General features: G+C 38.9%; 3 protein-coding genes and 1 long non-coding RNA gene across 12 annotated transcripts; 2 read left to right on the plus strand and 2 right to left on the minus strand.

Annotated features, from left to right (window-relative positions):
• The first annotated feature begins 1,030 nt into the window (after window positions 1-1,030).
• On the plus strand, window positions 1,031-4,155 carry LOC133725152 (pentatricopeptide repeat-containing protein At1g15510, chloroplastic). Its single transcript, XM_062152285.1, has one exon. It carries the CDS (start codon window positions 1,129-1,131, stop codon window positions 3,760-3,762), a length of 2,634 nt encoding a protein of 877 aa, XP_062008269.1. The 5' UTR covers window positions 1,031-1,128; the 3' UTR covers window positions 3,763-4,155.
• A 383-nt stretch (window positions 4,156-4,538) lies between these two features.
• LOC133739338 (uncharacterized) lies at window positions 4,539-8,212 on the minus strand. Its single transcript, XM_062167093.1, has 7 exons — window positions 7,987-8,212; window positions 7,313-7,428; window positions 7,086-7,204; window positions 6,840-7,002; window positions 6,528-6,754; window positions 6,117-6,438; window positions 4,539-6,012 (listed from the first exon to the last, which is right to left on the minus strand). The coding sequence occupies exons 1-7, from the start codon at window positions 8,143-8,145 to the stop codon at window positions 4,785-4,787; spliced, it is 2,334 nt and encodes a 777-aa protein (XP_062023077.1). The 5' UTR covers window positions 8,146-8,212; the 3' UTR covers window positions 4,539-4,784.
• Window positions 8,213-12,799: 4,587 nt separating this feature from the next.
• On the plus strand, window positions 12,800-14,751 carry LOC133725154 (molybdate transporter 2). The gene has a single exon (XM_062152286.1). It carries the CDS (start codon window positions 13,155-13,157, stop codon window positions 14,544-14,546), a length of 1,392 nt encoding a protein of 463 aa, XP_062008270.1. The 5' UTR covers window positions 12,800-13,154; the 3' UTR covers window positions 14,547-14,751.
• Window positions 14,752-17,915: 3,164 nt separating this feature from the next.
• On the minus strand, window positions 17,916-22,307 carry LOC133739349 (uncharacterized). Of its 9 annotated transcripts, XR_009860577.1 has the most exons (12): window positions 21,951-22,307; window positions 21,752-21,857; window positions 20,980-21,662; window positions 20,306-20,461; window positions 20,195-20,210; window positions 19,947-20,106; window positions 19,676-19,773; window positions 19,513-19,585; window positions 19,134-19,214; window positions 18,643-18,696; window positions 18,454-18,527; window positions 17,916-18,241 (listed from the first exon to the last, which is right to left on the minus strand). It is a non-coding gene; the product is annotated as an uncharacterized LOC133739349 (long non-coding RNA). The 9 variants fall into 9 exon arrangements; XR_009860574.1 differs by lacking the exon at window positions 20,195-20,210; XR_009860575.1 differs by having other exon boundaries at window positions 19,947-20,210.
• Between the last annotated feature and the right edge of the window lie 5,283 nt (window positions 22,308-27,590).

Here is a 27,590-nt window from a genome sequence, read left to right on the forward strand (position 1 = left end):
GCCTAAATTTTTCTACAATCAACAACAACAGAAGCTCCTCAAGATCAAAGTGAACCAGGTTCGATCTGAGGACAATGTGGCAGACTTGTTTACTAAGTCATTGCCCAAATCCACGTTCGAGAAACATGTGGCAAGAATTGGCTTGCGGAAATTATCTGAACTCCCATGATCGTAGTCATCAGGGGGAGGTGCAGACATCAGGGGGAGATGTCTACATATTCGTCTCGAAACGTGAAGGGTGTGTTGTGCTCTTTTTCCCCTTCGACCGAGGTTTTTTTTGTCCCACTGGGTTTTTGTTACTCTGCAAGGTTTTTTAACGAGGCAACGAGAGAAGCACCGCGTGTGGGCAACACAAGGGGGAGTGTTCAAGTAAACCCTAATTTGTGTTTGGCCCAAACTCTAGGTTACTTGACCTAGTGGTAATAGGGTTTAATTAGAAGAATCTAGAGATTATCTTTCCTTGTATGATTGAGACTCTATGCATTGTAATCCTCTATAATCTATATAAAGAGGCCCCTGTTATCAATGAGAAGACACAACAAATTTCTCTCAATTTCAGTTTCTCTACAACATAAATCACTTTCTTTAATTGCAGGGTGGGTTGTTTTCAGGAAACAATGAAAACGTCAAAAAGTCATTTCCCATATTTATTCCACTTCCACTACCTATGTACGGAGTCATAGGTTCGAGTCACCATGGGGGCAGAAGTGAAACCCTTTGATCCTCTTTTAAACATAGAATATAAAAAAAATTTCCCATATTTATTCATAGTTCCTAAATTGTTTCATAAAATTTGTTTTTCCTGTTTTTCAAATTTAATACACCAAACGCTAATTACATAAATTTTTGAATTCGTAAAATAAAAAACAGTATCGTAAAATGATACCGAACGGGCCCTTAGGCTCTTACCAACTCCACCCTGTACTGGTTATCGGTGGAGTTGCTTTTAAGAAGACAAAGATTTGATAATAAATTGCGGTGGCCGTTAATCAGGTCGTTAATCAGACAACACAATATCATAATATTTCTTGTCCATAAAAATATACATTTTATCCATTAACCGTTAAACCTCCAGCAAAAACCCCCTCTTACTCTTTGGAACACAGACAATGCTCTCAGTGCCCACAAATGGCGGTTTCAGCTAATACCTCTCAAATTCCTCACAGCCAACACCTCCCAAATCCTCAGTTCCCCAAAACCCACAAGCTCGAAACCCTAAGCTTCTCCACCAAGCTCCAAAGTCCCCATATTTCTTCTAGAAAAACCCAAGAAATCACTGTCTGCAGCACCTCCTCCATCACCACCACCAACACCCAGAACCCCAACTCCGACCTAAACGAGCTCTGCCGCCATGGGAACCTCGAGAAAGCTCTGAAGCTCTTGGACTCTATGCAGGAGGTTCAGGTTAAGGTGGAAGAAGATGCTTATGTTGCTTTGGTTAGGCTATGCGAGTGGAAGAGAACACACGAGGATGGGGCTCGTGTGTACAAGTGCATATCGAATTCGATGACCCTTTTGAGCGTCAGGCTTGGTAATGCGTTGTTGAGCATGTTTGTGAGGTTTGGCAATTTGGTTGATGCTTGGTATGTGTTTGGGAGAATGGGTGAGAGGGATGTGTTTTCTTGGAATGTTTTGGTTGGTGGGTATGCGAAAGCCGGGTTTTTCGATGAGGCTTTGAACTTGTATCATAGAATGTTGTGGGTTGGGATTGTGCCTGATGTGTATACATTTCCTTGTGTTCTTAGAACATGTGGGGGAGTGCCGGACTTGGCGAGAGGGAGGGAGATTCATGTGCATGTGATTCGATTTGGGTTTGAATCCGATGTTGATATTGTGAATGCTTTGATTACAATGTATGTGAAATGTGGGGTGGTTGGTAGTGCACGGGTGCTGTTTGATAGAATGCCTAGGAGAGACAGGATTTCGTGGAATGCAATGATTTCGGGGTATTTTGAGAATGGGGAGTATTTGGAAGGACTGAGATTGTTTCTCATGATGCGGGAGTTTTCAGTTGATCCGGATTTGATGACCGTGACTAGCTTGTTATCTGCTTGCGAGGTTCTTGGTGATGACAAGTTAGGGAGGGAAATACATGGTTATGTTTTGAAAACAGAGTTGGTGGACGATGTTTCGGTGTGTAGTTCTTTGATTCAGATGTATTCAGTTGTTGGGGATTTGGGGGAAGCGGAGAAAGTATTTTCCAGGATGGAAGATAAAGATGTGGTGTTATGGACATCGATGATTTCGGGTTATGTGAATAACGCACTGCCTGAGAAGGCTCTGGAAACCTACAAAGTGATGGAGCAGGAGGGTATTTTGCCAGATGAAATAACTATAGCCAGTGTTATATCTGCTTGTGCTTGTTTAGGGAACTTAGATATGGGTATCAAGCTTCATGAGCTTGCTGACAGGACTGGGCTCATATCGTATGTGATAGTTGCTAATACTCTCATTGATATGTATTCTAAGTGTAAATGCATTGACAAAGCATTGGAAGTGTTCCACCAGATCCCAGGAAAGAATGTCATATCTTGGACTTCAGTCATACTCGGCCTTCGGATAAACAATCGGTGCTTTGAGGCTTTAATTTTCTTTCGGCAAATGAAACTCAGGTTAAAACCAAATTCTATTACCTTGGTTTCCGTCCTAGCTGCTTGTGCTAGAATAGGAGCTCTGATGTGTGGAAAGGAGATTCATGCTCATGCACTAAGGAGTGGTGTAGCATTTGATGGTTTTTTACCCAATGCACTTCTTGACATGTATGTAAGGTGTGGAAGGATGGGATCCGCATGGAACCAGTTCAACCATAACAAGAACGATGTCACTGCATGGAATATCATACTAACTGGGTATGCCCAGAGGGGGCAAGGAAGGAATGCCATTGAGCTATTCCACACAATGGCTGAGTCAAGGGTAGACCCAGATGAGATCACATTTATGGCGCTACTATGTGCTTGTAGCAGGTCTGGTATGGTTAGTGAAGGTTTGGAGTATTTCATTAGCATGACACTTAATTATGGCATTACACCTAATCTGAAACACTATGCCTGCATTGTCGATCTACTTGGCCGCGCTGGGCAATTGGCTGAAGCTCGTGAGTTTATACAGAAGATGCCTATAAATCCAGATGCAGCTATCTGGGGAGCCTTGTTAAATGCTTGCGTGATCCACAGGCAGGTTGAACTTGGTGAACTTGCAGCCCAGAAAATATTTGAATTGGATGCCCAAAGTGTAGGGTATTACATACTTATCTGTAACCTTTATGCAGACAGTGGTATGTGGGAAGAAGTTGCAGTGGTAAGAAACATGATGAGGGAGAGGGGGCTAACTGTAGATCCCGGGTGCAGTTGGGTTGAGGTAAAGGGAAAAGTTCATGCTTTCCTAAGTGGCGATAACTTCCACCCTCAAATAGAGGAACTTAATGCAGTTTTGGAGGGATTTTATGAGAAAATGAGATCATTGGCTTTCACAGAGCCAGAAAGTAGGCTTAAAGATGAAGTTGAAGCTTCAAAAGCTGAGATCTTTTGTGGACACAGTGAGAGACTAGCAGTTGCATTTGGCCTCATTAATACAGCCCCGGGGACGCCTATATGGGTGACAAAGAATCTTTATATGTGCCAAAGCTGTCACAGTACTGTCAAATTTATCTCTAAGGTTGTGCGCCGGGAGATTTGTGTAAGGGATACTGAAAAATTCCACCATTTTAAGGATGGCTTCTGTACTTGTGGGGATGAAGGTTATTGGGGAAAGCCAGATAAGTGAGATGTTAAACACATGTTGAGTAGAATTCAGACATGACAACCTCCAGGTCATACTCAACAACTAGCAGTGCGGGCCTCTGGATCATTGAGAACCCCTTGATTTTAAAGTCTATAAAGTGCTAAGCAGAGATCAGAGAAGCATGGAAATTGGGATAAAAAGATGGTGTTCAATTGAGATCTCAGTTTAGGAGGAACGGCCATTATTATAGTGCAGTAGAAAAGATGATTGGATTGTGGGCTCTTCAAAGGAAATTTTGGTATTACCTCAGGGCATTGTTATCTTACGACAGTTGTTAGTATAGTGTAGTCTTGTTCTCTACTTGTGATATACATAATTCCCTGGAAACTTGAAAAGGGGGTGATTAATTAAAAACAAATATGGTACCATGTTGAATATGTCTTTCTCATTATTTTTGTAGCATCGTTTATTAACACAACTCTCAGGGTAACCTTACTGGCAGAAATATGAGCAGCCTCATAAAATTTGTTCTTCCTGCAACAAATCATTATCGTAATACAAGCCTTGTTTAGTGGTTCGAGTGTTAAAATGAAGATGCAGTGAACTTGCCCGGAACTAGTTATGAGATAACAGATCCGTTCCAGCTCCTGGCAATGTCTAATAATGGCTCTGTATCCGGTAATCTTCTTACCCTTTTCTAGTCATTCTTCATTTTCTTCTAGCAGAGCTCATTTAAGACTACTCTGGAAACCAAGATCTTGTAAGAAACGTGAATGGATCTTTATTTTAGAAAAATAGAGTAAATGAATTACTGCAGAGAGAAGGAAAAGAAACTTGATTTTATTTAGTAAGACAACAAGCTGTTATAAAGTATCACACAAGCCAACACAACAACAGAATACCTGACACTCTTATTCTCTCACATAAGGCGTCAACGCCTATGCTTGCACTCTTCAATCGAAAAAAAAAATATCTATAAAAGAATGATAATGGAATAACAATGGACAAGAAAAAGAATGAATAACACAGTTTTAAGCGATGGACAAATGGAACTGAACTTCTGCTCACATTTTCACCGCCTTCTTGATTGTCTTCATGGATGACTTCATGAAGCTGTTGTTTTCCATAGCATAGTTCTCTTCATCATCACTACTTACAATGGGCTTCTTTCTCATGCAGTCAACACCCTTCTTCATTCCCAAGATAATAGATGGGGAAGATGGGATTCGTCGAAAGACTCTTGCACTCTCAGACCTTGCAAGTTTCCTTTCCTTTCCATTACTTCTGTCCCTTCTTTCTCTCCCTTCAAAGCTCGTCCTGCTAACAACTCCCTCAACAGCAGAACCCATTTCTTGTGCATTGTTGTATTTCTCTCGGACGATTAACTGCTTATTTTTCTCATTGACCTCCCCATTACTTCTGTCCCTTCTTTCCCTCCCTTCAAAGCTCTTCCTGCTAACAACTCCCTCAACAGCAGAACCCATTTCTTGTGCATTGACGTATTTCTCTCGGACGATTAACTGCTTATTTTTCTCATTTACTAGTGCCATACCTTCTTTGGCATCAGCTTCTGGAGACTGCAGATTCTCCGCCTCCTTCTGTGGGTACTTCAAATTCAATTTTTTGATTATATCACTAGTCCCGTTTGTTTCATTTTCATTCTGAGAATCCAATTCCTCTTCTGGAGAACTCTCCAACAGAATTTGAAGCCACTTCTCTACATTCCCCTTTCCACGCTGTTTCCTGCTTTCTTCATCTTCCTCGATTTCTGGTTCTCGAACAACAGGAAATTGAAACTTGTGCTTCTTCCCTTCTATTTCCAGTGCTCTCATTTTGTGCTCTAATGAGTTTTCATCCTCTAGTTCAACAATGAACCTTCCATGCTCCCCAAGGTTGTCAATGGACAACCGCTTTGTAGGTCTTTTAATCTCTTCAGCTAGTTCTATTTGCCTTTCATCTTCATTCTGTGATAAGGCAGCATCAGATGCCTTTTGTTCTTCCTCCAGAAACACTCGAAGTTCCTTGTGTAAGTTTCTCTTTGGCTTAATCCCTGGTAGATAAAGAACTGGCCTACTTTCACTCGCCTCATTCAAGCTATCATCGGTTCTTGATCTCTTCCTCGCATGCTCCCATTCAGGCCTTATCTGTTTCTCAATCTCATCTCTCTCTTTGTATTTCTTGTGGAGTTGGCTCTCTGATGCATCACACATCGCCTTTTGTGCCTCAAGTCTTGCCATGAGCGCATTAGTTGCTGCCTGGTTCAATCTCAGCTGCTCTTTGTAAAGCACAGACCTAAAAGAAAAAAGAGAGTTGAATAATCAATTTGTCAGAAGTCTAAGAGAAATAGAAAATGGCAAGCCCTCTACACGGATATTGTTATTAATGCTCAATCTTACTGGTGCATAGCATCTCGAATCATCTTTTCGAGTGTAGTCTTATATGATGACTGTGCCTCTGCTAGCCGCCTGCACTTCTCTGCCCTTCTCCGACGCTTTATCAATGTCAGTTCCAAGTTTTGAATGGTGACCTTTTCATCTTCATTTTTCTGCCTCAATTCGTTCACTTCATCATCCAAGCTTTTTATCTCTGCCTGCATCTTTGCAGCTTCTTCTCTTTGTTTAAGGGAATCTCGAGCCATGACAATGGCTTGGTAGGGGTTCGTAACAAAGTTTGGGTCCTCGTTTTCATTCGAAAAAGTAGGCTTCACTTTTCTTGCAGCTAACAAAAAAAAAAAAAAGGAAAAGAACACAAGGTTGTGAGTTTTTACTAGAGAAGCACACTAAAAATCATTGAGCAGTTGCACTAACCAATTGCCGGATAGTATGGCCGTATCTGCTTGTTGTGGTCCAGGGATTTTAAAGCAGATGAAGAGCCATATGACTCCCTTCGAGATACAACAATGGCAGCCGGAGCTAAGCCGACATTCTCTTTTGATTCTTCAAAATGTTGTGGAAAACAATGTGAATCTACAGTCTGTAGTGAATTGAGTTCCTCATTTTCACCTTCAGCGAAGAGAAATGAGAATGCCCTATGCCTGCAAAAGTCATAGAAGCACACAAATTACTAAATCATCAGCAATACATGTTTTTACATTGAAAAACATGTGCAAGTAGTCTTACCTGAAATCTGAGTTGGAAGAAGCAAAAATGGATAAGAACTGGTTCACAGATATGCCCAACTGTAAATCCCACCATGGAATGAGAAACTCTAGCTTGTTATGCTTCCTCTTGCAAGCTTGCCACTGCAGTATCCTCAAATTGCTTGGCACAGTCAATCCTCCCCCTAAATTTTCATCAAAAAACACAAGTTACTTATGAGGGAGAGAGAGAGAGAGAGTAGTGAGTGACAGGTTATGAGAAGTATACTTGAGCAAGGAAACCAATGATCTATATCCCAAGAAAGAGGAGAAGCAGAATCAGCATGGTAATACAGAACATTGCCATATGGGTCTACTCGAATCACTGCAGGATCAAATCCAGCATTCCTGAAATTCAAAGTAGAAAATGAAGTTAGATTATCATCAATTCATCATTTAACTCCCAAACTTTGTTCATTAAGAAGGTTTTATGTACAGAAGTATAAGAGGGGCTACCCAAGGTGGTTGAGCTGCTTCCACAGAAGACTAACAAAAATCTTGGGCCTGGCAGTAGGTTTTGCCTTGGGGTCGACAATGGGAAACATCTTCTCAAATTCTCTTGCTCTCAAATCCTGGAAACCAAATTACATCACGAAAACCAGCATTCTCAGAAAAGAAAGAGAACCCAATTATCGAATACAAAATCCGAAACCAGTTAATGCAAATCCATGCAGAGAATAAACTATGGAGTTTCAAAGACAATTGGAAATTTCATAATTCAATTTCAATAACCCACTTTCAAGCTGATCTTAAATATTTCAGGCTAAGACCACAAATTCGAATCAAATTGATGGAACTACCCATGACCATACTATTTCCCACAATCAATATATTAATCAAAATCTCTCTCCAATTTTCTTGCACATCCTGAGCTGATTTTTCTAGTTTTCAAAAACCCAAATCTGAATTTGCACTTCTCTTCCTATAGTTCTCTCACTTTATGAGTAATCAAACAGGAATCTCAAAAAGAGCATTCTCTCTGTTTCCTATGACCCAAATCAGCACCCAAATCTTAAATTCTCTGAACATAAACTTTCTGTCCTAAAGCCCAATTATAAATCTTCTTCTTCAATCTCACTCTCAACTCCTAGGTAAGCAAACAGAAACTTAAAAAGGGTACATTCTCATACCTCTTGTTGCTGCAGACAATAAGGCATGAAAGTGAAGGGAGGACCATGACTATACAACCCAGCGCGGCGGTCACGGCACAGCTTAGCGTAGGCATTTGGGTACCCAACGCCGTCGTCGATTTTCAGTTCCTCTTGTGTGAATGCGTAATCGAAAGCCATCGTCTTCAACTGGAAGAAGAGCAGAGAAACAGAGCGTATTGTTCTAGCTGAGTAATGGGCACAGGTTCAACGGTCAAATAGGGTTTAAGAAAAAAAAAAAAAGAAAAAAAAAAGAAGGGAGAAATTCAAAAATGAGATGCCACGTGGTGAGGTAACGGTAGAGGTGCAACGGCTAGATGCTGGGCAGGTCCACAGATAACTTATGATAATTAAATGTTGTGACAAAAGTCTTGCCTACTCCAACTCATCTTGGATTCTATACTCTTTATTTTTGGACCTATTTGTTTGTTACAATTCTTTGATTTTTTTTGCCATTTTGAATTATGATTGAGATTTTTTTTGTCTGATTATGTATTGAGCACATTTAGTTTATTTTTGAATTAGAAAATAGATTGACTTTCATTTTCAGTTAAGAAAATTATGATCAATTTTAGGTTATTATAGACATAAGGTCAGATTTAGTACACTATGCTTATCGTAGATTCAGTCCAATAGCGGAAGTTATGATAATGATATTTATTGAAAAATTTGCTCTTGATCGAAGTTTTTCTAAAACAATCATATGATCATATAACATTATATTATTTTGTTGTTTGGTAATTATCGTATTCATCATTCTTGCAAGAAATTTTACTACTTTAGACTATATTTTAAATTTCCAGTCTTTGAATTTATTTATTTTATCAAAGAGTAACCTGAGTTTAAGAAGTTTTGTTTTGTTTTTTTTTTTTTTTTTAGGAAGTAAACATTTGAAAAATGAAAGTGCAGTTTCTTCAAATTAAAAGCACTGAAGAACTTTGACCCAAAAAAGAGCACTGAAGGCAATGATTTCCTTTATCATTCTAGTTTGAACAAAATATCAACACAACACACCCTTTAAAGCTAGCATCTTATAAAGGCCCTTTTAGCACAAAGTCCACATTCAAGATATTCAACTTTTGGTTTTCCTGCATGAAAATTAGACTCGTGCAATAGAGAGAGCATTTCCGCATGAATTTAGTTGTCATTCTTTCATGGCAATGCATTGAGCAATGAAACAAGCATGATGGGGATTATGAATTTGAATTAGCAATGAGTCTCATTATAAAAGACTTGGTTTATAAGCGAGTAATGGTATGTAAGAAACTACCGTTTATAAGCGAATAATGGTATATGTAAGAAACTACCATAGTGAGATATAAGGGGAAACTAAGCTGGAAAAAGATATGTATCCCAATATAAAAATCTAGACGATTTTTACACTTCTTCTTTTTAATTTGTTTTTGGTTTTTGAGTTTTGGTTTATTAGAAGGATTGATTGTTAATATTCAATTGAGTTTGCTTTCGAATTGATAGATTATAGCTTGCTGCTATCTTGGGTCTATGGCACACTCAACAAATTTCAACTATATAGATCTTATATTGAAGCCAATTATGTTTTAAATATTTTAAAGATTGTAATAAATCAGAGTAGAAGGATTTCTAAAACAGTTTTTTTGTTTGGCTATTAGAGATGGCTTTTTGCAGGAAACCTCGTGCTTTCTTGAATATATCTACATGTAAATGTAATTAAAAAATAATGAAAATCAGCTAGAGATTTTTCAGATCCTTTTTTTTTTTTTTTTTTTTTTTTTTTTCTCAACACACTTCAAAGCTACAACTTGCAACCGCATGTTTTCTTTGAAGTCATGACCAAAATTTAGAGATATGTTATTTTGTACTCCTCAATTCACAAATTTTGATAAGTAAAGATAGCTTTGACACTACGAAATATTAGAATTAGATCGACATAAGGAAAATTTTGTGAGCTAAGTAACTGCGGATACATGAACCATCAATTTTTGTTCTTCTAAACTAACATGGCCTTGAATAAGATACGTAAAATAATTAAGAAAATGATTATTAACCTTATTAAGGCATAAAGCCTTATTTTTATCTAGCATGCCATGTTAATCACGAATCAATTCATCATTTGCCAAATCATATTGGTAGTTGCATTGCATCAAATCATCATCAGTATTCAGTCCTTGTCTAAACTTTCAATAAAGAATCGTTAGTCGTGTACGGCTCGATTTGGCAACGTGTAGTTTAGATTCCCTTAAAATTTCTTGTCCAAATTTTTTGAGGGAGGCAACGACAACGTACAATGACACATATCGGGTAGGATTTTGATAGAGCACGGTAGTTTAACTTAAAAATGGGAATACCTATCGTTTGTATGACGTAAAATAGTAGTTTCATGTAGCCTTGACATTAGGTAAAATGTTAAGTAAAGATTAATTCAAATTTCTCTAAATGATGGTGATTCGTTATTGATAACGATGTGCAATGAAATTTGTTATTGCATAGCATTGATATTGTCACTAGTTAATTAACCTTGTTGAACAATAACAAGTTTAGATTTTCTTCCAAAATTAACATATTGGGATCATTGTCACTAGTTAACCATGTTAATTACAATAGGGGGTAAAATCCCATTATATTCATTGATTCGAGTAGGCCAAGAAATTTAACAATATTTAGACAATAACTCTTAAGACTTTAACATGGACTCTGACTAAAAAAAAAACCTGGTTAATCTGTTCGATGATATTAGATCAGATTCACAATTGACATCATCATAGATTTCGACAGATTCTGCGGTCTCCCCCACCCACTTGTCATATTGTTGTGGATAACATGTATATATGCTAATACGGAATACCTTCATTTAAGAGCGGGAGTGGTCTGGTGACTGGTGACATTAGGGGTGGCCAAACGAAACCGAAAACCGAAAAAAACCGCACCGAAAACCGAACCGTAGCCGAAAAAACCGAACCGAACCGATTATGTTCGGTTCGGTTTTCGGTTTCGGCTAGGTGAAAACCGAACCGAACCGAACCGAAATATTGTGAAATTTTATGACCATGGTTTACCAATCCGATCGGGTTCGAAACTATTGTGAAATTTGCTAAATTTTTTACCACACACATAATTTATTGTAATCATCGCATCCAACGGTCAGTTTTTTAATTTTCTTTGAATTTATAGAGGTTTCTCTTTGGAGTGTATGATATATAAATATAGGTTTATAAGAGTAACTAAGTTTGACCTAGTTGATCGAATTCGAAACGAGAACCAAATCGGCCGGATTTTTTACAACAACCATAAAACATTACAATCTCTCCATCGAGTGGTTGGTTTCTCCAAATTCATTTTTCTCTTCATGGATGCTTTAGAATGAACCTCAATAATTTAAATACAATATATAAGTCATACTACTTTAGGAGACAAATTGGTATAGGCCAATGTATTGGTAATTAAAATTGAAATTTTTATCTTATGTCAACGCACATCCATCAATGAAATATTTACAAACATGATGTAAAAAAATAAGCACGTTTCGCGGTCGTCACTTCATTGGTCAACCAAGAAAACATACAAGTGACTACGGTTGACCAATCCGATCGGGTTCGAATCTATTGTGAAATTTGCTAAATTTTTAACCACACGCATAATTTATTGTAATAATCGCATCCAACGGTCGGTTTTTTTATTTTCTTTGAATTTATAGAGGTTTCTCTTTGGAGTGTATGATATATAAATATAGGTTTATAAGAGTAACTAAGTTTGACCTAGTTGATCGAAATCGAAACGAGAACCAAATTGGCCGGATTTTTTACAACCACCATAAAACATTACAATCTCTCCATCGAGTGGTTGGTTTCTCCAAATTCATTTTTCTCTTCATGGATGCTTTAGAATGAACCTCAATAATTTAAATACAATATATAAGTCATACTACTTTAGGAGACAAATTGGTATAGGCCAATGTATTGATAATTAAAATTGAAATTTTTATCTTATGTCAACGCACATCCATCAATGAAATATTTACAAACATGATGTAAAAAAATAAGCACGGGGTCGTCACTTTATTGGTCAACCAAGAAAACATACAAGTGACTACGGTTGACCAATCCGATCGGGTTCGAAACTATTGTGAAATTTGCTAAATTTTTAACCACACGCATAATTTATTGTAATAATCACATCCAACGGTCGGTTTTTTTATTTGCTTTGAAATTATAGAGGTTTCTCTTTGGAGTGTATGATATATAAATATAGGTTTATAAGAGTAACTAAGTTTGACTTAGTTGATCGAATTCGAAACAAGAACCAAAGCCAACCATTTCATATAATGAAGCTTTGAAATTTGATTATGAACTACGAAGCAAAATTATTGTCTTGCCAAAAAAACAAAAAAAAAATTGTTTTATTGAAAAAAAAAAAACTGTTTTATTGAAAGAAAAAAAAAACGAAAAAAAACCGAACCGAACCAAAAAATACACAAACTGAACCGAAAAATACGCAAATCAAACCGAACCGAACCGAAAAATACACGGTTCGGTTTTCGATTTCGGCCTAAAACCGAACCGATCGGAACTGAACCCACCCCAGTGGTGAGGATTAATCACCAATTCACCTCGTACATTTTGACACGTTTCTGCTCATGAAGGACTAGAAAGGATAAGGTATATGCTGATGGGATATCATTATGCAATACTATTATTGTAAAATTAGTAAAGAGAAAAAAGAAAAAAAAACGGAACTAAATGATTTTGGTTTGGTAATTGGTAAAGCCACTAACAAATTCGAACTACCAATGAATTCTTTTCCTTTCCTATTGAAGTACATGATAAACTCTAAACTCTAGCAATTATTATTACCTATTGAATCTACTAAAACCAATATCCTAAAAGATTTGTTTGGCCGATTAACCTCGCATGTATAACCCTTAAATTCATCCAACCAATGAGGATGCCATGTGTATAATTTTAGGAAAAGAAAAATGCATTTACCTTCTTTCACTCTTTCATGGTGGAACTTCCCTCCAAAACTATGGCTCATCATAAATCACCAAGCTTTAAGCAGCCCCAGTTGCGCTTGCGCAGTATACAAAAATATTTGGATTTACGGATAGTGTCTTCTTTGGAGTAAAAAGGGTGGAATCCTTCATCTACACTTACCATCAGCTGCCCAACTCCACCATGGAAGAAGCGTCACTCTCCTCCTTCACCACCACTACCCCTTGGAACCGATGGCGCCACCACCTCCGCCTCAAGACCACCCTCTGCGCCGAACTCTCCGGCGCAGTCGGCGACCTCGGCACCTACATCCCCATCGTCCTGGCCCTCACCTTAGTCTCCCACCTAGACCTCAGCACCACCCTCATCTTCACCTCCCTCTACAACTTCGCCACCGGCCTCCTCTTCGGCATCCCCATGCCCGTCCAGCCCATGAAGTCCATCGCCGCCGTCGCCATCTCCGAGTCCCCACACCTCACCCTCCCCCAGATCGCCGCCGCCGGCCTTTCCACCGCTGCCGTCCTTCTCCTCCTCGGCGCCACCGGCCTCATGTCCTTCCTCTACCGCTTCATCCCCTTGCCCGTCGTCCGCGGCGTCCAGCTCTCCCAGGGCCTGGCCTTCGCCTTCTCCGCCATCAAATACATCAGATTCGAACAAGACCTCGCCGCCTCCAAGTCCGGCTCCTCCCGCCCCTGGCTCGGCCTCGACGGCCTTATCGTCGCCCTAAGCGCGCTGCTGTTTCTGATCCTCACCACCGGCTCCGGCGATCACGCCGATCAAACGCAACACCCGGTTGATTTATTGCCGCTTTCTCAATCTCGTCTCCGCAGAAGGTTAAAGATACTCTCCTCCATTCCTGCAGCTCTGATAGTCTTCTTATTCGGGTTAGTCCTCTGCTTTATCCGCGACACTTCCATTTTCGGCGACCTCAAATTCGGCCCCTCCAAAATCCAAGTGCTCAAAATCACATGGGAGGATTGGAAAATCGGGTTTCTCCGCGGAGCAATTCCCCAAATCCCCTTATCAATTTTGAACTCTGTGATTGCGGTTTGCAAATTATCAGGTGATTTATTCCCGGATCGGGAAGCTTCGGCCAGGACTGTTTCGATCAGTGTTGGCATCATGAACTTTGTTGGGTGCTGGTTCGGGGCAATGCCGGTGTGCCATGGAGCCGGTGGGCTAGCCGGGCAGTACCGATTCGGGGGCCGGAGTGGCGCTTCTGTTGTGTTCTTGGGGATTGGTAAACTGGTGCTTGCTTTGGTGTTTGGGAATTCATTTGTGATTATTTTGAATCAGTTTCCAATTGGGATTCTTGGGGTGCTTTTGCTGTTTGCTGGGATTGAATTGGCTATGGCGTCCAAGGACATGAATACGAAAGAAGAGTCGTTTGTGATGTTGGTCTGTGCTGCGGTTTCATTGACAGGATCTAGCTCTGCGCTGGGGTTTGGGTGTGGGATTGTGCTGTTCTTGGTGCTCAAGTTGAGGCAGATGGAGTTTTCTACTTCTGGGTTTGGATCTCCCAAACTGAAATCGGAATCGGCCATAGCTGATGCAACTACTAGCTTGATTCCTTAAGATTAGACCTGATATTGCAACTGAAGGTCTTCAACACCGTGTTGGATACATTAGAGTTCTAGCTGCTATGCATTCTTCCTCTATAGTATAGTGTTAACTATCAGCCTTGAATGTGCCTCATTGCCTCAATTGGGCATAGTTCTATATATTGAAGGATTTAAGTAGTAAATGCAATATCATGATGCAGGTTTCCAAACTCCTTTGAGGTTCATGAGTCATTTCAATGGTAAATCTTTTTACCTTTATCCCACAGTTAATCCATGACTAATAAGTAATAACCATAGTAAGAAAAGCCTAATCCTAGAGTAATTTGATATCAAAAATCTATACGATACGAAACGTTAGTTGTCACACCATACATGCTTAGCTCTCTAGATCATTCCAACAAACCAATATTTGGGATCCCAAAGCTTTAGATTGTAGTTGTCATTTTCTCATGAAATATGATAATGACATAAGTGTGAATATGGTATCAATATAAATAAGCATGAGTTCTTGGCTAAAGAAGGGAAACATATTAAAAGAATTTTTTGAATGTATTTAACAATACAATGGTACGAATGTATTTCAATGTGGAAACAATACAATTGTACCAGAAAACATCGATCACTGAGATATAGGGGAAAACTAATGACAAGTGGGGAATGATTGATTAATAAAGGGTCTTTCTAGATGTACCCAGCAAATTTCTATTTAGACCCAGCAAATAAAAATTATTTCTATATTTCCAATTTTACCCCTATTGTTGGAAAAATGTTCAGCCAGCAGTCCTCAACTCCTCACCTGAGTCGCCTCCCTTCTTCTCAGATTTTGCGACATATACTGATCATATTTGCGCACGTTCAAAGAAGAATTAACCATCTTAATCTTCAATAGTTGAACTATAGACCACCCTTCTTCTTCTTCAACAACCAAACACCCCCTCCTCTCCGACTTAATGCCCTCCACATACTTCATGTATAGGTCGACATACGGCAACTGGGAAACGCTCGCAAATAAACCTCTGGTATGAGAATATTGCACCTGTTAGGGAGTCGATTTAAACCCCAAATTGCAAACGAAAAAGAATTCATCGTACTTGCCATGTAACTGTTTGTGTTGTTTGATATGTGTGCGAAAGTGGAAAAACGTAATGCATGACTTGAGTTGATGTAATGATATTGAGGGTTTGGGTTGTTCGGTGTTTCAATTCATTCTCTGTTGTGTGTGATTAGGCTTTCGTTCTCAGTTAAGCATGAAGTTAATTTGGGTTTAAGAATGCTACTCAGCAATAGTTGGAGCTAAATTTTCAAGTGCAGGCAGCTGCTTAAACTTATAAAGTATAATGACTCATAATTCTTATCTCAGCTTTCTCACAAATGAAGTAGGGGTGCGCGGGAAGGCTACCTCCATTTTTTGATCGATTTCTCTCTTTAGTCAAAGGATTGGTGCAAGAATGGTGGTCAGGTTTCGATGGATGGATAACTTGTTAGTGTCTTGTTTCTTTAGACAAGAAAACCGATTGTCACCGAGTTGAAAAGTTGAAAACGAAAGGGTAACGAGTGTGAGAGAGGAGAGAGAACGTAGAGGGAGAGGGAGGGAGGGAGGGAGGGAGGGAGAGGGAGGGAGAGAGTTATCAGCTACGGTCGGCGTACCGGTGCTAAGTTCAAAGAAGGGTAAAATTAGACATTATTGGGCAATTGTTTTGTAGCTGGGTCTATTAAGAAATTTGCTGGGTACATTTAGAAACACCCTTAATAAAAAATCATTTAATTTATGTTTACTTTAATTGCACAATTTTTATTTTTATGTGGATGAATATAGGGAGTAAAACTGTATAATTCACATGGATATAGTAAATCTCGCTTGGGCTGCTTTAATGGTAGTCTTTACATTTTCCCTTTCACTCGTAGTATGGGGAAGAAGTGGACTCTAGAAGTACTACTAATTGTAATTGAGTTTAGGAATTAAACTGTATCCATTTTTTTTTATTGCTACTGCACTGTTTATTCTAGTTCCTACCGCTTTTTTACTTATAATATACGTAAAAACAGTCAGCTTTTTAATGATTGATTAATAAAATGATTTGTAATTCATGTTTACTTCAATTGCACAATTTTTATGTGGATTAGTAAAACTGTATGACAAGACATTGGTGATTATCTATCATCTTTGACAAACCATGGGTGGTTATAAGTAAAATTCTAGTTAGAAAATAAAACCTTAAAGACTCATAAGTTATAAGTACAAAAGTGCAACATTTACCTTAACCCCACAGTTAAAAATCCCCATCCAAAAGTAATTGGATATTGCAGATAAACTATTCTTATATGTTAATTGTCACACGTTAGATGCTTAGCTCTAGATCTTTTTGACAAACAACTATTTGGACTTTTGGAGTCGCAGAACATCTTCGCTTGATATTGTTATTAGTCATATCAAATCATGTTTGAACTCCAGCTGCGAAGACTTTGAGGTTCATAAGTCATTTACTCCAACGGTAAATCTTTATACTTTTACCCCACAGTTAATCCATGAATAATAACCATAGCAACAAAAGCCTCCTAGGGTAATTTGATATCGAAAATCTATATGATACGAAACGTTTAATTGTCATACCATACACGCTTAGCTCTCTAGGTCATTCCAACAAACGAGTTTTTGGCTCAAAGCCTCAAAGCTTTAGTTTCATTGTAGTTGTCATATTCTCATGAAAATGCATCAAACAATCAAATAAATGTGATATGATACCAATAAATAAACATGATAGTTCTTCCCAAAATATCTTCTCGTGTGGAAACAAAACAATGGTAGCGAAAATATTGATCAATGAGATACAAAGAGAAATTAACAAGTTGGGAATCACTATGCCAATAACCTCATCAGACGACAGACAGTGACCGTCGTCTGATATGCAAAAAATTTGTCGTCTATTAAGCTGATATCTGATTGATGTTCAGACGACGGTCAAAGCCCGACGTCAGAAATTCACTCAGACGACAGACACCTAAAAAAAATCTGTCGTCTGAATGTGCTTAAATATGTACAAATTGTAAGTATATGTGGTTAGATATGAAATAGAGCGACAGTTAAATGTTGTTGTTGTCAAACTCTAGCAACAGACTTTACAAATAATCTATTGTCTGTTTTAATGCGAGACGACAATAAAATGTCGTCTGAATGTGTAGGATTTCCATGTTTCTTTGCCAAATCTGTTGTGCGAACTTTATTGAGACAACATCCACTATTAGTTATCTATTGTCTCTCTTGTTGTAAAAGGACATTTAAATGTCCTTTGAATGTGTAGATGCTTGAAGTATCTTTGATCTTTCTGTTGTGTATACTTGTTTCAAACCATAGTTGTTGGTAACTTTCTATTAATGTTTGATATTATTTAAAAAGACATAACTTCCAATGTATTATCATATATCCCAATGATGAAAGTCATAATCAAACCATGAAATATAGTTTGTTAACATCAGCATAAACTAATCTACCCCATTGATAGAAGTTTTAGCACATTGCTCCAACCTCCTCAAAAGGTCCTTCATGAAGAGTGTACTTGTCCCATGAGAAATCAGTAGTGTATCTATTGCGCAATGGTCAAAGACTTCACTACTTGTTTTCTGATTGCCTTCTGCAGACTACGTACTGTCTCTACTTCCTAACCATTTATGCCCGGATAGATCTCTGCTTCCTAAATGAGGACTACTTTTCTGTGACAACATCAACCAACATTAGTTTAGTTACCATTGGGCTAAACACATGAAATATAAGTCAAACTTTTATAGTCAAATTGCTTGATTAACAGTATCAAGCAGAAAACTCATTTGCAAAACTCAATCGAGATGCAAATGTATAGTTGACTATACTTCATGAATAGAGGTAACAAAAAAATGAACAGGGAAAGGTAGTAGTGAGTATATACCTCAGTCCCTACTTTTCTCTTCTCTTCCAAGTCAGCCTTGTTTCCAGCCAAGAACATTATTAAAGTTGGATTTGCTAATATCAAACGAGAAGTAAAATAAACTTGAGTGAGTTAGTAGTCTTGAAGAATATTAGTTACTCAAGTTATATCAATCCAAAAAGCGGTCACTCCAAAACTTTTCAAATGTACCTTGTCTTTGCAATTCAAAAACCCACTTCTTAGCTTGCTAAAAACAAATGACTCCTGCAGCCAAAAACAATATGCATCGAACTAATTACACTTAAAAAGTGCATGACTCATATTACAAATCACCAAAGAGTCTCGTATCATTTGACAGATAAAGTCTAAGCAACTCATATTGTAGATCATTAATGACATAGTCTTCTATCATTTGATAGATAAAATTATAAGGCTTACAATGAGCATGTCACAAGTGGCTCATTCTGCTTTCGAAAGTTATATATCAAAGATGCTAAAGTCTTTGCTTCAAGAGTATCGAAAACATAAAAACTTCAAGTCAATTACATATAATCTGCAGATACTTATAATGGAACCATTGCAGGGACTATATAATGTTGAAACTTGAAAGTCTAATGTTCTGTGAAATTACAAACACGAACTTGCAAAAACCAGCAACACATAAGGACATCTGAACCTAAATTGGAGAGTTGAATGATTACCATGCTTGTGATATCATAGACCAACAGCTGCAGCTGCACTGCAGTAATACATGGGAGTCAGGCTATGGTAACGTTCCTGACCTGCAGTGTCCCATATAATAGAGTGAATCAACCAACATATATTCCTCTTGCTATAAAACAAGTAGACTACTATGGACCACAAGAATTTATTACTACTACATCAATTTATCATTACAACATGTAACTGCTCCTACATGCTTCAAATGAAAATGTTCAAGACCTTTTTTTGTTAGTCATATTTGAATTAATGATCATGTCACTACAACAAATAAACCACGTAGCGAGCATGAATCTAGTAAGCACCAGTGCAACAAAATCTGTACTAAACCAAAATAAACTAATGACATAAATAATTTACCACAACAGAGCATCCGAGGAAGAGTCATCATGGGGGCAATTGTCCACTAAGTACATAGAATCATTTGATTGTACTGCTAAGAAGATAAAAATAAACTGTTTCATATCCAGATAAGCATACATATACACCATGCTCGAAAGTAATCTTGAGAACCAAGACTTACAATTACCAACCCCAGCCTTTGTTGATAATGCCTCTTTGTCCAGTAATTTTCAGAGCTTGAAGAATAATATTGGTCATCTTCTCTGGAACTTGAAGAGGCTGATACAAGGAACAATAAAAGAAAGAAAAAAAAAACATTAGCATATAGTGAGCCAATTTACCACATCAATGAAATGTTCAGCTTAGTAACCTTTAGAATGCAAGTAGTGTATAATTAGTGCATAATTAAAAACTGAAACCAAGTGATCGATGACATGAAGATAGTCACTAACCTTTAGTAGAATGCACTAGTCCGATCAATCCCTCTATCATTATTGGAACATCACTATGAATAACTGCAGCACTCGGACTCGGTGTGGGGGTCGTCCCTATGCTAGAGTCTGCAGTTTCAGCTGGTATAGAAGTCGGAGTTGCAGAAATCCCTTCCATAATCTACAAGTAGCCATGAAAAAAAATGAAACTCAATCAACAACAAATATGCAGTTCAACTCTCTAACACTGCATTATATCTTAAATAAACCTGGAAATTTGAAAACCTGCAAACTTGAAAAAAAAAAAAAAAATCAACTAATCATCAAATCAGCAAACTTGAAATAAACATATAGTTCAAATCTGAAATAAACATACATACCAAATTCCCAACAAGTCAACAACTAATCATCAAATCTGAAATCTGAAATTACACAAATTACACAACTAATCATCAAGTCAGACTTCAAGCTTCCTCCAAGCAATCCAGCTCCTTCACTTCATTCCTCAGTGTCACTAACAGTAGTATCCCCTCCATCTGTCCATCAAAATGTCAAATTCCCAACAAGTGCAGAATTAACAATGCAAAACACAGCTATTTTACAAAACATTAAGTTCAAAAAAAAATTAAAATGGTGAAACCCTTACCAATACTATGAAATAAGAAAGCCCCAAACTAGAACAGAGAACACAAACTAGTCACATTTCTTGATTTCAAAACAAGAACAGAGGACACAAAGTCACAAACTAGCTAGTCGCATTTCTTTAAACTAATCTGATAGTCTCATCATTGAACTATCACACAAACTAGTCTCATCAGTTATCACACATTCACACTCTCATAGACTATCAACTGATTTTGAACATAATAACTGGAAAAAAAAAAAAAAAACGCATGAATAGTAACAAACCATCACCAGTTCACCACCATAGTTACAAAATAATGAAACATAACCAGCATCTGATTATCTAAACCAGATATCTAATCAACCTAGCATCCAATTATCTAACCATTAAAGCTAGCTTATAAGTTATACCTATAAGCAGAAGCATTACCGAGAGGGGATGGGTTCTGTCCGTGAGAGAAGGGAGGCCCCGGAGGCGATGAGGTTCTGGACGTGCGAGAGGGGACACGTGAGGGAGGCGCCGGAGGCGATGGGGTTCTGGGCGTGCGAGAGGGGACACGTGAGGGAGGCGCCAGAGGCGAGGGGTTCTGGCCGTGCGAGAGGCGACACGCGAGGGAGGCGCCGGCGGTGGTGGGTAGTCGTCTGAGAGATAAGGAGAGATGCTGTGGGACTCTGGGAGAATAGAAGAGTAACCTATCTGAAGATGAAAGTCAAAAATGAAGGAAGCGGCGGAAGCTTCAACTAGGGTTAGTAGAGTAGAAAATACTTCTTTCTTACCATTTGAACTTACCTCAGAGTTAGTCACTTTTGAACTATTATCCACATGAGATAAAATCACATTAATTATCCAGAATCAAAGAAAGGAACACAACCCAGAAACCAATGCAAGCAATTACAGATTTCACCGTTAACTATAGAGAAAAAAAGCAATTATCGTTACCCTCTGCTCTTCTCTTGTTGAATGAAACAGACTCAGTTTTATCCTCCATTGCTTCGTCTCAGTGTCTGAGAGTGCTTTTGCTTCTGGGTCCAAAATCGAAGGGCTTAAGCTTGGGTTTTTAATTTGACCAAAATCGGAGCAACTTCTAACCTCAGCTAAAGAATGGTCAAGGACTGGAGATTAAGCGGCTATGGTTCAGATCCAGAAAGAAAAGAAACAAAGCAATAAGAAACCAATCCATAATACCATGAAAGATAGATACCAGGACAGTGATTGGCATCGAAAGCCGTATCAGTGAAGGCTCCATCCGGTTCATCAATAGCTACAGATTGCCCAACTTTAATGCCCACAAACAAAGATACATCAAGCTGCAAAATCCCAATTAAAGATTGAAACTTTAACCCAAAAAATGAAATGGGCTACTGTAAAAACATGTAAAGTATCAAAATTGAAAGACAAACCTTGAGGTAGTGTTGAAGGACGGTTTTGGTGAGTTGGGTTGAGTAAATCGGGTAAGAAAAGTGGGAGGAAATCCCAGTGGAGTGGTCTTTGTGGGCGTGAGTTAAGAAATGGTGCCTCTTTCTCTTTGAAGAAGAACTCCATGTATCAACTGAAAAGGGGAGCCCTTTGGGCATTTCGATCGACATGTTTGGCTCTCTTGCTCTGTAGAATGAATCTGGGTAAGAAATGAAATTTCGGTTTGAGAGAGAAAGCTGAGTGTATGTGTCTTGAGTTGGGGCTGCTAGTTTCTTCTGTGCCTAAGGGAGAGCGAGATAGATAGGGTTTCTGCAGAAGAGAACAGTATTCAAAAGGTTAAATTTGTCGGGAAAGAGAAATAGCTAGCTTTAAAATTTGCCATATATCCCTTCACATTGTGGCCAAAAAAAAAAAAACAGCTACGAAAAAATTCAAAGCGAATTTATCTCCTTTGACAAGACGACAGATATATGTTGTCTAAACACAAACAAAAAAAACAGCTACAACAGGAATCAAAATCAATTTATCTCCTTTGATGAGACGACAGATAACTGTTGTCTGGAAACAAACTTAATTCTCAAAACTAACTTTGTATGGTATGTTGCTATATTCAGACGACAGTTTTTACATTGTCTGAAAACAAACTTAATTCTCAAAACTAACTTGTCTGTCGTCTGAACTCTGTTGTCTGATAAGGTTATTGGCATAGTGAATGATTGATAAATAGAATGATTTATTTTTCATGACATGTGAGTTTAGACAATCTAGGCACGCATGTATAACATATATAACACTTTCCTTCCATCTGTAGAAAGTAAAACTTTCTAACAAATAATGTTACACTGAAGTTTATGCTTGATATAAGCAGGGTCTGGTAATTCAATCTCGTTGATGTCTCAATACCCTTTACGTTCATAGGATGTGCAAATTAGATGCTTTTCCTGTTTCTTATTTTTTGATATTTTGGTATTATTGGTTCTGTTGAAGGAATATCGATTTAGTGTGCCTTATCAAACTAGGAGTAGCAATAGGAGAGAAGGTTCTAGATTTTCCAATCCTACACGGATTGGTATTCCTTGTAACATTAGAACTAGTACTTTGTAATCCCTATATATAGGGCTCCTATTCTCAATAATATGATTACAATTCTCTCTACAATTTCTCTCAAATCTCTTTTTCCTTAAACACGTTATCAGCACGACTCTAACCACAAACCAAAAACCAAAAACCCAAAAATCTTCTTCATCACCGCAGCTCCTAGCCCACACTAGCCTCCCCTACGTGCCCCTGCGCACGCATCCTTGCCGCCCCTGCACACCGCCGCACGTCTGCTGCCCCTGCAGCACCAACGCACAACCACTGCATCCTTTTTTCCGTTTCTGTGCACATCCGTCTGCTTGCAAGCCCCGAAACGTCTATTTCAGAACCTCAGATCAAAATCCTTTCTTCATCAAAGTTGTTCGTCTCTGTCTCTTCCATCTGACCTCCGAATTTCAGCCTTATCGGAGTTGTTTTGAGACCGGTACACCAATCGAAGTGCAAGCTGTTCAGAAGAGAATCTGTTCCGAATTTCTCCTTCTTTTTCTTCGGGGACTTGCAACCTCCCTTTTTCTACATCCCACCTTTCTTATAACGTGGGTTCGATTCTTGAGAAAGCGGAATCGTGGGGATTCACGCAATTAACGAACTAAGAGCGTTCGTAAGACTTCGGACTAAGAGCGTCCGTAAGCATCGATTTAACGAACTAAGAGCGTCCGTAAGCTACGGACTAAGAGCGTTCGTGAGCATAGATTTTGACCATTTAAACATCATTGTTTCGGTCTAATCCAAATATTCTTGGAAATCGATTTCTTGGTAGCATTAAGGCTCAGAAATCTTATATTAGTTTTCGTGGAAGCATTGACTCCGAAACTAATACGTTCTTGCTTTCCTTTCAGGATGTAAGATTTGAACGAGCTCGATTTTACTCCATTGGATTCTACGGGCACGGGATATTTATTTGTCTACAATCCAAGAGCCCTGTTCTAAAGGAACCGCTCAAGACTCACAAACTGAGATAGAAAATTCCAGGGCATTTACCCTGATGAAGCGCCACATGAAGATGGCCCTCCAGTTTGAGTACATGAATGAGGATAACGCTAACAACCTTTGGGTTGCGCCTAGTGAACGTTTTAGTAACATTCACAACTTTCCGAACATAGAAGCACGATGGAATAATATCTGCTTCACTATAACTTTGAAAGAGTTATGAAATATTGTTCGGAGGCTCTCTGCATCATATTATTTATGCATGCTTGTGGAAAAACACAAAATAACAAATTGATTGAGAAAACCCTAACATGACCATAGGAGTCACGACGTTGAGGGTATAGGGTTGGACACCATGGCGCCATTTTTGGCCATGATTGCACTATTCCAACGCCATTGGTTCTAGGGACCATATGTATTGTGTCAATACACCTCAATCAAGAGAGCATCCTCTTCATGGTATTTTATGGAGTACCTGATCAATGGTAATATATCGAGCTATAAAAGACTTTAAATCTGGCGATGAAGATAGAATGCCGCAGATTTTTATTTAGAATAGTCTTTTAATTTCCAAGAATTATGTAATGGCAATTATGCCTTAATCAATAAAATGACTTATTGGATTATCTCTTTTCCTCTAGGCGTACTCAATTAAGTATGATGTCTAGGAAATTAATTGAGATTAGTGGTACTTAAGAGAGCTTTGCTCCACCGACATCTCTCTCTACTTCCCTGGTCATATTTAATTGGAATTACCGAACGAATTGAGTGACTACAATTTGTCTAATGTTTGATTTTACTTTGGATTAGATTATGGTCACGAAACTTTGATGTAATCATTGGCTATTATTAATAAAGTATCGATTTATTTTATCTCATGTCATGGACATATTTTTCGAACTTTATTACTTCAAAGATATAAGAGCCAATGGTTTTCATGTGGAAACACATTGTGAGAATGGACAAGAGTTCCTTTGCATCACCTCTAATGACTACGGACATAAACGAGTATTAGAGAAACTTATGTGTCGATCTAGTGGGTTGTATGCAACCACTATTCGAGTAATTGAATCCAATCATGTTATATGATTTATGGGATTCTGACACATATAGGCTTTGGCATGACCGTCTGGGACACCCAGGTCGTGATATGATGATCCGTATATTAAAGACTTCACACGGACATCCATTCTTCAGAACGAAGAGAAGTAAAAACCAAAAATTGGTTCGAGGAGATGCACCTGCGCCTCACGGCGCCAAGACTGTGCAAGACCGGCCACTTAGGGCCGGCGCCGTCTACCCCCTACGGCAACAACATGGCATTGACGCCATGGATCATTGTTTGACTCCTCCTTCTACTTCTAAAGTCAATTGTGACTTCATGGCTAAACCAAAATCCTCATTGGTTGTCTCTAAAGCCCATCATTCGTTCTGCAAAGCCTGCTCTTTAGCAAAAAATTAGGATCGAGACCATCCTATGCAAAGGACACTAAAGAAAATATTCCATTCTTGCAAAGAATCCAAGGTGATATTTGTGGACCTATTCAACCACCATGCGGACCATTTAGATATTTTATGGTGTTGGTTGATGCATCGACACGCTGGTCACATGTCATGCTATTGTCCACAAGGAACGCTGCATTTGCTAAACTCCTAGCACAAATAATTAAGTTAAGGGCTCACCACCCTGATCATCCTATTAAGTCTATAAGATTAGACAATGCTGGAGAGTTTACATCAAAGACTTTTGATGATTATTGCATGCCCATTGGGATTGATGTTGAACATCCTGTTCCTCATGTTCACACCCAAAATGGTCTCGCAGAAGCCGCCATTAAACGACTACAAATGGTCGCTAGGGCATTGGTAATGCGCACCAATCTCCCTATTTCTGCTTGGGGCTATGCAATATTGCATGCAGCTCTGCTTATTCGTCTGAGGCCTATTGCCACTCAACCCTTCTCTGCGTCCCAGATGGTGACTGGGTATGAGCCTAATGTCTTACACTTACGCATATTTGGGTGTGCAGTTTATGTGCCAATTGCGCCGCCACAGCGCACCAAAATGGGTCCTCAACGACGATTAGGCGTCTACGTTGGATATGATTCTCCAACAATTATCCGCTACATAGAACCCTTGACAGGCGATCTCTTTACCGTAAGATTTGCGGATTGTCACTTCGATGAGACAGTCTTCCCGTCGTTAGGGGGAGATAAGAACATCAATGTTCAACAGGAACGACAGGAATTGTCGTGGTCTGTCCCCACTCTGTCTCATCTTGATCCCTGAACCGCACAGTCCGAAATTGAAGTGCGGAGAATTCTCGATCTTCAGAACGTAGCAGAATCGATGCCTGATGCGTTTTCTGATATCGTAAAAGTGACGAGATCACACATACCTGCTGCAAACGTGCCTGCAAGGATTGATGTCCCTAAAATCAGAGGACATGACGCCATCTCAAGGGCAATTGAGCATGGCGCCAACGTCCCCTCTCACAGTGATGGTGACGTTGTGGCTAGGCCCATGGCTCCTGCCAGGAAGCGCGGGAGGCCTATAGGTTCGATGGATTCTCGCCCAAGAAAGAAAGCGAGTTTGGCACAAAATAATCCATTAATCATCGATGTGAATAATCCATCTCATGAGAATATTCCGGATTATGGTTATGTCCGAGAGACATCATTGGGGGACGCTCCAATGCCAGAACCAACTCCAGAGAATAGAGAGATCTCCATAAATTACACTAGTGTACATGAGATGATGGATAGAAATTCTATGGCAATTGATGATGCGTTTGCATATCATATTGCAAAAGGAATTATAGAATATGATGATATCGAACCTCGCTCTGTTGAAGAATGTCAACGAAGAGCATATTGGCCTAAATGGAAAGATGCGATCCAGGTTGAATTGGATTCACTAACAAAGAGACAGGTATTTGGGCCTGTAACGCAGACACCCCCAAGTGTAAAGCCTGTTGGTCATAAATGGGTCTTTGTTAGAAAGCGTAATGAGAAAAATGAGGTGGTAAGATATAAAACCCGCCTTGTGGGGCAAGGTTTCTCACAACGCCCTGGAATCGACTACGAGGAGACATATTCTCCCGTAATGGACGTTATAACGTTCCACTACCTTGTCAGTTTGGTAGTTTCCGAAAAACTTGACATGCAGCTTATGGATGTGGTTACAGCATATCTCTATGGGGATCTAGATTCAGAGATATATATGAAGGTTCCAGATGGACTTCAATTACCCAAATCAAGTGGCTCTAAACCACGGAGCGCGTTTTCAATAAGATTAAAACGCTCACTATATGGATTAAAACAATCCAGACGGATGTGGTATAACCGTCTAAGTGACTACTTGATTGGGAAGAGATATATTAACAATGAAATATGCCCATGCGTGTTCATTAAAAGAACAAGTTCCGGATTTGCAATCGTAGCAGTTTATGTCGATGACATGAACCTAATTGGAACTCTAGATGAGTTGAAGGAAACTGCTAAATACTTGAAATCCGAATTTGAGATGAAAGATCTTGGGAAAACACGGTTTTGTCTCGGTTTAGAACTCGAGCACCGTAGTGATGGGATTTTGAT

Source organism: Rosa rugosa, chromosome 1 (genome assembly GCF_958449725.1).
Source record: "Rosa rugosa chromosome 1, drRosRugo1.1, whole genome shotgun sequence".
NCBI lineage: Eukaryota > Viridiplantae > Streptophyta > Magnoliopsida > Rosales > Rosaceae > Rosa > Rosa rugosa.

Bases quoted from the DNA above. Each gene is read 5' to 3' on its own strand.
- LOC133725152 (XM_062152285.1), top strand. From the start codon at position 1,129: ATGGCGGTTTCAGCTAATACCTCTCAAATTCCTCACAGCCAACACCTC.
- LOC133739338 (XM_062167093.1), bottom strand. From the start codon at position 8,145: ATGGCTTTCGATTACGCATTCACACAAGAGGAACTGAAAATCGACGAC. The intron at 7,429-7,986 runs GTATGAGAATGT...TTTGGTTTCCAG, and splicing joins ATTGTCTGCAGCAACAAGAG to GATTTGAGAGCAAGAGAATT. The intron at 6,439-6,527 runs GTTAGTGCAACT...TTTTTTTGTTAG, and splicing joins GCCATACTATCCGGCAATTG to CTGCAAGAAAAGTGAAGCCT.
- LOC133725154 (XM_062152286.1), top strand. From the start codon at position 13,155: ATGGAAGAAGCGTCACTCTCCTCCTTCACCACCACTACCCCTTGGAAC.